Source organism: Cibotium barometz, chromosome 36 (assembly GCF_041138505.1).
Source record: "Cibotium barometz isolate CiBa-2024 chromosome 36, ASM4113850v1, whole genome shotgun sequence".
In the NCBI taxonomy this organism is placed as follows: domain Eukaryota; kingdom Viridiplantae; phylum Streptophyta; class Polypodiopsida; order Cyatheales; family Cibotiaceae; genus Cibotium; species Cibotium barometz.
In genome coordinates, this window is record NC_141081.1 from 49050595 (window position 1) to 49060637 (window position 10043).

Below are 10043 nucleotides of genomic sequence, written 5' to 3' on the forward strand. Positions count from 1 at the left end.
AAATCCCCTCTTGAGAAAGGGGTTTTCTACAAGAAATCTCGATCCAAGAGAGAGAAACCTTCTTCACGGATCAAAACCTTAAGTTTTCGCATTAAGAGGAGAAGAAGAAGAAGAAAAAGCAATAGAATTCATTGTTTGACTAGATTTGACTAGGTTTGACCAAAGTCAAAAGCGATAGAAAGTGGTCTCCTAGTATGGAGAAGAGGAAGTTTCCATATATATAGAGGCTAAAAAGCAAGCTTTTTGCATCCAAAAGCAAGTTTTTGACCACTTTTGATCGCTTTTTGGGAGAGAGAAAAGATCGAGTCGCAAGGGAAAAAGCGTGAGAAGGAAATGTGAAGACTGGCCCGCGCGTGAGAAGAAAACGTGAAGACTGGCACGTGGGTTGAAAGAAGCATACAGCTACTTGACGCGTGGGCAGAAAGAAGTATCACATGCATCTTCAAAGTTGAATCGTGCCACGATTTTTGGGGCTCGAGAATCTCTCTGTGTAGGAGCGTTCTAGCTCCCTTCTCTCAACTTTTTCTCTTCGTGTTTGTGTTTTTGAAGGTTAAGTCTTTTATTTAAGTGAAGGCGAGTAGTTCTCTCTCTATTTGGGCATCGACCTCCAACGCCCCCTCTCTCTCTCTCTCTCTCCCTCTCTCTCTCTCTCTGCGGTCTTCTATGTTAGGTGGGGAAACGGCCATGGTGCATGGGGTGGGCACTTGTAGGGGTGTGTGAAGAGATAGAAGGGGTCCCAAAAAGGGTGGGCATAGGATGCCTAATCTAATTAACACATGGCCAAAACATTTAAAGCCGGATGCCAAGATTTAATCCACCCCTGGCCAAAATAGATCTTCTTTATTTCTATACAGATACATAGAAAATTTAGAGAGTGAGCGAGAGAGAGAGAGAGAGAGAGAGAGAGAGAGAGAGAGAGAGAGAGAGAGAGAGAGAGAGAGAGAGAGAGAGAGAGAGAGAGAGAGAGAGAGAGAGAGAGAGACTATTCAATATTTACTAGAAAAAAATGGCTTTTCATCAATTTTATTTTCAAGGGAAAAAGAAATATTCTCTTAAGATTAGATAGAAATAAAAGAAAACTATAAAATGCCCATTTATATATATATAATTTGTAGGGGAGAGAGAGAGAGAGAGAGAGAGAGAGAGAGAGAGAGAGAGAGAGAGAGAGAGAGAGAGAGAGAGAAAGAGAGAGAGGCGCAAGGGTTTATTGTGTTTCTGAGTCTCGGGTTGCCGCCACAGCTAGAGGGAGGGCAGGATGGTGAAGTTTTTGAAGGCGAACAAGGTGGTGGTTGTGCTGCAGGGCCGATTCGCAGGCCGGAAGGCGGTCATCGTCAAGAACTTCGACGATGGCACGCAGAGCCGCCCCTACGGCCACGCCCTCGTCGCCGGCATTGACAAATACCCTAGAAAGGTCATCAAGAAGGCCTCCCAGAAGAAGATTGCCAAGCGATCACGCTTGAAGCCTTTTATTAAAGTTGTCAACTATAACCATATTATGCCAACCAGGTACACTCTGGATGTAGATCTGAAAAACGTTGTCACTCCCGAGAAGCTTGACTCAAAAACAAAGAGGGTAGAGACAAGAAAGGAGACCAAAGCTATATTTGAAGAAAGGTTTAAAACTGGGAAGAACAGATGGTTTTTCTCGAAGTTGCGATTTTAGGCCAGTTTTGGTTGCTGACACAAGGCTAAGAGATAACGTACTAGTCGCAGGAGTGACAGAAACATTGATGTTGAGGTTTTTGGTTAAATTGTGAGGTGCGAAGGTATTTGAAGACACGGACTCACTCAATTGTCCCATCTTTATCATTGTAATGGTTAGGTTTTTAGTACTCAGATGAGGGGTATGTGCAATGGCTTTGTTTGTTTGGGCCATTAGGTCTGGAGTTGTTGAAATTCATGGTTTGTTCATCTTTAAAAAAAAAGAGAGAGAGAGAGAGAGAGAGAGAGAGAGAGAGAGAGAGAGAGAGAGAGAGAGAGAGCCTCGTCAATCAATTTGGATTTTGGCTAGTAAGAGCTTAAAAATAATACCTTTTAAAAAATAAAATTGAATGACCTTTTACTCATAAAATAAAAAATAATTTTATTGGCAGGCCATCGTGAGAATTAGTTCTCACATTGTTCTATTATTTTGGAAGCCTTATAAGTTGCATAAAAAATTAAGGCTATGTAAGTTGATAGAGAGAGATAGAAATAAAGAGAGAGGGAGAGAGATATAGAAAGCAAGAGATATCTTAGTGTTAGTTTCTTAAAATGGCACCGTACATTGTCATAGTACTATCTATTCGTAAGTTAGATCCATCACCCAAAAATGTTTATTTCTTTTAAAAAATATTTTCATCTTTGTCAATTAATGGGGCCTTGTCTAGGAGTAGAAGGTGGTTCAACTAGTTGGGTTGTGGGAGCTCTAGTTCTGGCTCAACTACCCTTCTTTTGACTCTCCTTGGAGATCCAAGTCTTTTAACTTTGAGTAGCTAAATCAATGGATGAAAGTACCCTTTAGAGCTCAATGCATCAAAGAACAAAATTTTGGAGTGTGTGCAAGATCATTTTATCATAGCACCCTCTCTCAACCCTTGACTTGTCCAACTCTTCCTACACTATAAGGAAGCTTGGGTCCTTTAAATCTTGACTATACTGTACCTTTTCTTAATCCATTTTTCTATTTCAAATGAGTTTAAGATAAATTTTTTATTGATTCTATCATGCAAGGACACATCCATCAATCTCTCAATGCTTGGTCCTTGAGGCCTGCCCCAATGAGTCCAACACTATCTTTTTGTAACTATAGCCATTGCATATGTGACATTTACAAGCCACCCCATTTCTAAACAATTGATGAATCTCTTAGAAAATCTATGGAGGAACAATATCCATCACCCATGGATAACTTCATCTCAACAACATAAAAAAGTAGCTGTATTTACATGGTTAAGATTTTTATTAGATGGGAGGTCTTAGAAATGATGATTACTTCATACAACTTACCTTTTCTTGTTTCCTTGTTTGATATCGCACCACTACAACAATCTTGAAAATTGTGGCTCTCTTGTCTTTTCTGAGGCAAGTATTTTTTGAAATTGGGAGCATTTTTGGAAATTTGCATCACAAAGTATAAAAGCTTGTGCCAATTGCAAGATTTCAAGCCACTTAATGTATTATTGATCATAAATTCTTCTTTGCAACAATGCATGCATCCCAAATAATAGAACTCCAAGATGAGCTTGCTTACATGCCTTTGTTATTCCTTCATCAACATTCAAGGTAATCAAGGTAGAATTGCCTGTCCATTAAGCCTACTTTGTGGCAATAATTATTTGCAGACACTTGTTCATCTTTTCTCCCTTCATCCCTTTAGCCCCTATTCTGGTTTTCCATATATGAGATAACTATATTTTTGAAAATGATCATTCAAGTGTTCTAGGCCAATCTATGTAGAATGTGGCTAAGTAACCTCTTATACCACCCATATCTATTGTATGTCCTCCTCATGTGAAGAGATGATCCTTTTCCCCATAGATCCTCAAATAGTTTTGTGGCTACGAGTCATGGGTTCCTAGCAAACATAGATTCTTATGCTCTAGATCTCTCCTTGGCCTCTCTTTGTTCTTTTGCACTTTAATATGAGATTCTCTTTATCACACCCTAGGAATTGATCCTTCCTTCATCATATATACGTACGGTCTCTTTGTGTTGGGATATGGCGAATCCCCATTTTTCACGTTGTAGGGAATGCACATGTTTTGATTGGCAAAAATGGGGATAGGGGCACTGGCGCTGGCATATTTAGTGTCGGATGGGGATGAAACTTTGCACGAGTGTCCATGGGGATGGGATGGACCCGCATGAAAAGTTTCATCATCATCGGGCACCGAATATGGGAACATGTGCATCCAAATGCCCATTTTTTAGGTAGGAAACACACATGTTTTGGTTGGAAAAAGTGGGGATACGATGGTACATTTGGTGTTGGATGGGGATGAAGTTTGCACGGGTGTCCATGGGGATGGGATGGACCCACATGCTTAATTTCATTGTTGCCATCCGACATCGAATGTGGGAACACACCCAAATCCCCATATTTCATGTAGGGAACACGCATGTTTTGGTTTGAAAAAATGGGGGATAGGGGCACTGGCGATGACACATTTGGTATTGGATGGGGATGAAACTTTGCACGAGTGTCCACGGGAATGGGATGGATGTCAATGAAAAGTTTCGTCACCATCTGACACCGAATGTGGGAACACGTGCACCCAAAATCCCCATTTTTCATGTAGGGAACGCTCATGTTTTGGTTTGAAAAAATGGGGATAGGACCGCTGGCAATGACACTATTTGATGTTGGATGGGGATGAAACTTTGCAAGGGTGTCCATGGGGATGGAATGGACCCGCGTGTAGAGTTTCATCACCATTCGATACCAAATGTGGGAACGCGTGGGTGGTAGCATGATAGAGGTGACCCACTTTGAGTAGTTGCGCCTGGCGGACAAAAGCCTGAAAATAGGTGTTTTGCAACTTGTAGACCCAATTTTGAACGATTTAAATTAGATACATGTGTCAAGGTAATTTGTTCACATTACCAACATAGTAGATAACCAAATGGCATGATTTTCTTTGAGAAACAATGTGTTTTTCACCTTCTAGTAGTGCACGCCATAATGTCAGGTACGCAGGTTATGCACTTTTACTGTATTGTTATATTTGCCTAGACAAGCTCATAACTTCACATTAAAGATTCTAATGGCTCTCAAAATTTGTACATAAAATGAGTACATTGTATAGAGCTTAACTTGATTTATTAGAATTTTTTTGAGTTATTTAAATATTTTTTATATTTAATTTTCATGAATTTTTATCTCAAAATGAACTACCTAGTTTGTGTGCACCATATCTCAAGATCTAAACATTTCTAAGTTGGTTCTAATTATGAAAGTGAACCTTATTACGTGTACAGTGTGACCATGTAATCCATTCTCTTTGGCATTGTGGTTTGTTCTGTAGCTCGAGTTGAAAATTAACGCAGACTCAAAAGTTTAAAATAAAAGTTCTAGAAATTTGTACCTTCTTCATTTCATTACCATTTTGTCATGCATCAAAGATCTTGTCATTTCAAGCATGTGAAAAAAAATTTGGCTACCAAAAAGCCATGATTTGCTAATTTTAGTCTTTTCACCCCTTTGCCCAAGTTAGGTCATCCAATGTCCAAGTCAGCAATTCCACATCAGCAAATATCCTAGTCAGCATGCCTTGTCATCATGCCATCTCAACATTGTGTCCTACATGGCAGTGTGTGTTGCCAAGTCACTATTTGAGATGACATTGCCAACTCAACATTGTGTCCTATGTGGTAGTGTGTGCTGCCATGTCACTATTTGAGGTGGCACTACCAACTCAACATTGTGTCGTCCTACATGGCATTATGTATTGCCATGTCACTATTTGAGGTGGTAAAACCATGTCATCTTTAGGTTACCACATCACATATCATTTGCTGAGGTGCCAATGTCACATCACCCAAGATGCCAGCTACATCATACAATTTGCCACATCACTACCCTCCACATCATCAATTTCTTTGATTAAAAATTTATAGAAAATAAAAATATATTATCAATTTTTTGCTAACATAAACAGTTATATATTCTTAAAGTTTTTTTTATAACAAATTACACCCATGTAAGATAGAGGTCGCCATGACCACTTCGTCTCATTCGGTTCACCAAGCCCACACCTAAAGCTAGACCCTTGGTCAACATTTTGAAGTGACAAAACACCTTTCACTTGACAACCCTTGTCCAGGAGGAACCTACTTCCTTGGTGAAAGAAATTATACATTGAATTTTTCTTTATTAGCAAGATAGAATCATAGCCAATCCCTATTCAGAGATAGTCTGGGGCTTTTGTGCATTGACATAAATCTTCATGTCTTCAGGAAGACCAGCACAAAATTGTTGCTTTTGCTCAAGAAAATCTATCCTTTTGAAGACAGTGGCTTTGAGATGTGCATCCCAAAACTTGTCCACATACTTTTGGATAGTTTCCCCTTGTTCAAGCTGGCAATCTTCGCCTTGGCCTTTTCCGAGAATTCCCACAATGCAAAGAAATCCTCCAATTCCTCGATCCAGTCTCAAGATTTTTGCATGTCTTCTTTATGCCATCAAACTCATTTAATTTTGCTTTCTTAAAAACCTATAGCAATGCAGCCTCACCTGCATCTTCGTCTTCATAGTCGTCTCTCTTCCTCTTTCGTCTTCATAGTCGTCTCTCTTCCTCTTTCGTCTTCGCAGGTCAGCCTTCTTATTCGCCCCATTCGGTTGTGGAGGCGGCAACGAATCACTTTCCTCATTTAAATCAATCGAAATACCTGCGTCTTCATTCACTCCTCTGCCTGCTCTTTCTCTGTTAAGGTCTTGCATAAGTCGTTTAATGAGTTTGTCTTGTTCCTTCAGTCGTTGCTCATAAGCTTCCATCTCCGTTGGATCAAAAGCTGCTCTGATACCACTTGTCACGCGAATCAACAAAGAGAGACTTTGACAGAGAGAAAAAGAAGAATAACAGAGTGCACGGATATAGCAGAGCCAAACAGAGAATCTTTATTCTTCAAGAATTACAATAGATATGAGCTTGATCAAAACCTCCCGACCACCCCCGAGCTTTCTAGATACATGTATTGTCTCACTCACACTCGCAATCACATTTGCATTTGCACTCACATTCACAATCCCGATCACAATCAGACCTCCCCAATTTATTGAATTGGGGCGTGTCAATCCGTTAGGTGCATGACATGCATGCTTTACGGTAAAGTGCCATTCGGTTGAATCAAACTCCACCAGCCAAAAAAATCGAGTTGGTGAAAAAGATTCCCCAAAAGTACGCATCCTACAAGAATAGCCAAAAGACAACCAAGAATATCGTGAACGACAAGAATTAGACTTCTTTTTTGTTTTTTTTTTGTCCACAAATTAAGGCGATTTTGCACACCCGGCTTCTGAGATAACGATGAAGCGTGGCCAAGCTCTGGTAAAGTCCTACATGCAGACCAGGACACGCGCCAGTACGGTTGCATCGCAAGAATTTCGAGCCAAAGCTGAGAAGAGGTACTGTTCACCTCACTACAATATGGAACACAAAATGGAGTTTTACGGTTTCAAGCAGCATGAAGCAGATAAGCACGACCTCAATGTCTGACGAGTACAAAGAGCGATTTTTGTGCCTTCACAAGTACGCACAGGAGGTGACGGGTGACGCATTGAAGATGAAGTTTATTGAAGGCCTGCGTGAAGAACTGAAGTTCCAAGTTAAAGGTGCGGGCTGTCTTAATTTCCTAGATGCTGTAGCTAAGGCCGAAAACTATGAGAAGATGGAGAGGTTTCATCAAAGAAGAGCATCGATGAGGGTGATTCAAATGGGACACTGTCCTGCTACAACAAATCCTCGAAATCTGCCAAATCCGCCCAACCCAAATCGACAAGATAATAAAGCAACAACGACGAGGGCTAAACTCGAGAACTGGTAATGGTAATCGAGAAAAGAATCAGAAGAAGCAGCAGTTCGTTGGCAGCAAGATCCTGAGTTCCTTGAGAGAGCTCGAAGGCTCGGTTTGTGTGCGAGGAACAAGGGCATTGTACATATAAATGTCCCAACAAGGAAATTGACAAGGTTGTGCAAGCCAAGATGGCTAAGGTGGAGACAATTGATGATGCTGATGACAAAGGTAAGTTATTTGACCCTCCTCTGCGATGTTTTACTACTTCTGTTCATCATCGGAAGGCAGCTGTGATTAAATTCATGGGAAAAGTTAAAAATTAAAAATTGAATTTTCTAATTGATTCTGGCAGCACACATTGTATTCTGTCTTCTAAATTGGTAAAGAATCTGAATCTGAAAGTGAATTAAGAAATTAAAAGACCTGTGGAATTAGCTAGCGGTTATAAAAGTTTTACCAAAGGGCATATTGAAAATCTGTCTTTTGTTTTGAACGGTCAAAATCACACAGGTAATTTTTATGTGATTGATATGGGCGTGCATGATGTGATGATAGGCATGGATTGGTTGACTGAAAATCACGTGCTTATTGATTGTGAAGAAAAGAAAATCACTTTTAAGCACACAGATGGGAGTAGTCACACTATTCTTGGGGAAGGAAGGGATTCTAAGTCACTAATCATTTCGGTCCCATGAAACTGATAAGGGGACTTAGGCAAGGATGTGAAACTTTTTTGATTTTTGCTAATGAATTGAAACCTGAACAGAAAGGGGGGGAAAACCCACCGTATGTGGAGAAACTCCTTGATGAATTCAAGGACGTTTTTCCTGATGACCTTCCAGGTATGCCTCCTCCTAGATCATTGGATCATGGGATAGACATTTACCAGGGAACAAAACCTTATTCTCGGGCTCCTTATAGGTTCCACATAGAAGAGCTGAAAGAACTAAAACTTCAATTGGATGACCGTTTGAAGAAAGGGCTTATTAGACCTAGCGTGTCTCCTTGGGGTAGTCCCGTTCTATTCCAAAAGAAGAAGGATGGGACGTACAGACTTTGCATAGATTATCGGCAAGCAAACAATTAAAAACAAATATCCCCTTCCGCACATCGATGAGTTGTCAAGTCAACTCAGTGGTGCGAAAGTCTTTTCAAAGATTGATCTACGATCTGGATACCACCAGATTAGAATCAAGGAAGAGGATATACCTAAAACTGCTTTTCGTACACGTTATGGGCATTATGAGTTTATTGTATTGGCTTTTGGATTGACAAATGCGCCTGCTACATTCATGTGCTTAATGAATAATATTTTTCATCCCTTTCTTAATGATTTCATTTTGGTCTTTTTGGATGATATTTTTGTGTACTCAAAGAACGAAGTGGAACATGATGAACATCTTAAGAAAACTCTTGAAATTCTGCGTGAGCATCATTTGTATGCAAAAATGAGTAAGTGTTTCTTTGCAAGAGATCAAATTGTGTATTTGGGAAGGGTTATATCTAAAGAGGGAATTCATATAGACCCTGAGCAGGTAAAAGCAATTGTAGATTGGCCAATACCAGACTGTGAGAGATGTGAGGAGCTTTATAGGATCAGCACAGTATGAGAGAGCGCATATTATGAATTTTTCTAAAATTGTGAGTCCTCTAACCGAGCTAACTAAGAAAAACAAAGGTTTTGTGTGGTCTGAGTCATGTCAAATTGCATTTGAAACATTAAAACAAAGGGTAACTGAAAACTGCATATTGAAAATTCTAAAATTGTGAGTCCTCTAACTGAGCTAACTAAGAAAAACAAAGGTTTTGTGTGGTCTGAGGCATGTCAAATTGTATTTGAAACATTAAAACAAAGGGTAACCGAAAATTGCATACTGAAAATTCTTGAAATGGGAAAGCCTTTTGTGGTAACTTGTGATGCAAGTGGGGAGCAATTGGGTTGTGTTTTACGTCAAGAGGGAAGAGTGGTTGCATATGAATCTCGAAACTTAAGGAAGCATGAATTAAATTATCATGTTCATGATTTGGAATCAGGTGTTGTGGTTCATGCTTTGAAACATTGGAGACATTTGTTGCTTGGCGTGAAATTTCAACTAAGAACTAATCATCAAAGTTTGAAATATATTTTCACCCAACCCTTACTCAATAAAAGGCAGAAAAGATGGCTTCAATTATTGTGTGAATATGATTTTGGCATTAAGTATCTTGCAAGTAAAGAGAACAAAGTTGCTGATGCTTTAAGTCATAGACCCATGTGTAATCTTTTGTCTGTTGTACGAAGTGAATTGATTGATCAAGTCCGACTTGAAATAGCAAATAATTCTTTCTACTCTAACATCATTTCCTATTTAAATGCATATGTGGGAGAAATGTATGAGGGAAAATTTCACTTGTATAAAGGAAATTTGTAATCATGATCGTTTGTGTATACATGCTGATTCTTCTTTAACACTAGTTTGGTACCAAAACAGGACACTTGAGTGTCCTTTTTTGGGGGTTGCGAAAAAAAATCAAACTCCTAATGTAGGCTTTAAAAACCAAAATGCTTC

The 10043-nt window shown here is 39.5% G+C and overlaps 1 protein-coding gene across 1 annotated transcript; it reads left to right on the forward strand.

Moving 5' to 3' along the window:
- Nucleotides 1–1199: 1199 nt before the first annotated feature.
- LOC147617998 (large ribosomal subunit protein eL27-like) lies at nt 1200–1875 on the forward strand. The gene has a single exon (XM_086776256.1). The coding sequence runs from the start codon at nt 1256–1258 to the stop codon at nt 1661–1663; it is 408 nt and encodes a 135-aa protein (XP_086632382.1). The 5' UTR covers nt 1200–1255; the 3' UTR covers nt 1664–1875.
- The last annotated feature ends 8168 nt before the right edge of the window (nt 1876–10043 follow it).

What these genes read in the sequence shown, in the direction of transcription:
- LOC147617998 (XM_086776256.1), top strand. Translation starts at nt 1,256, where the DNA reads ATGGTGAAGTTTTTGAAGGCGAACAAGGTGGTGGTTGTGCTGCAGGGC.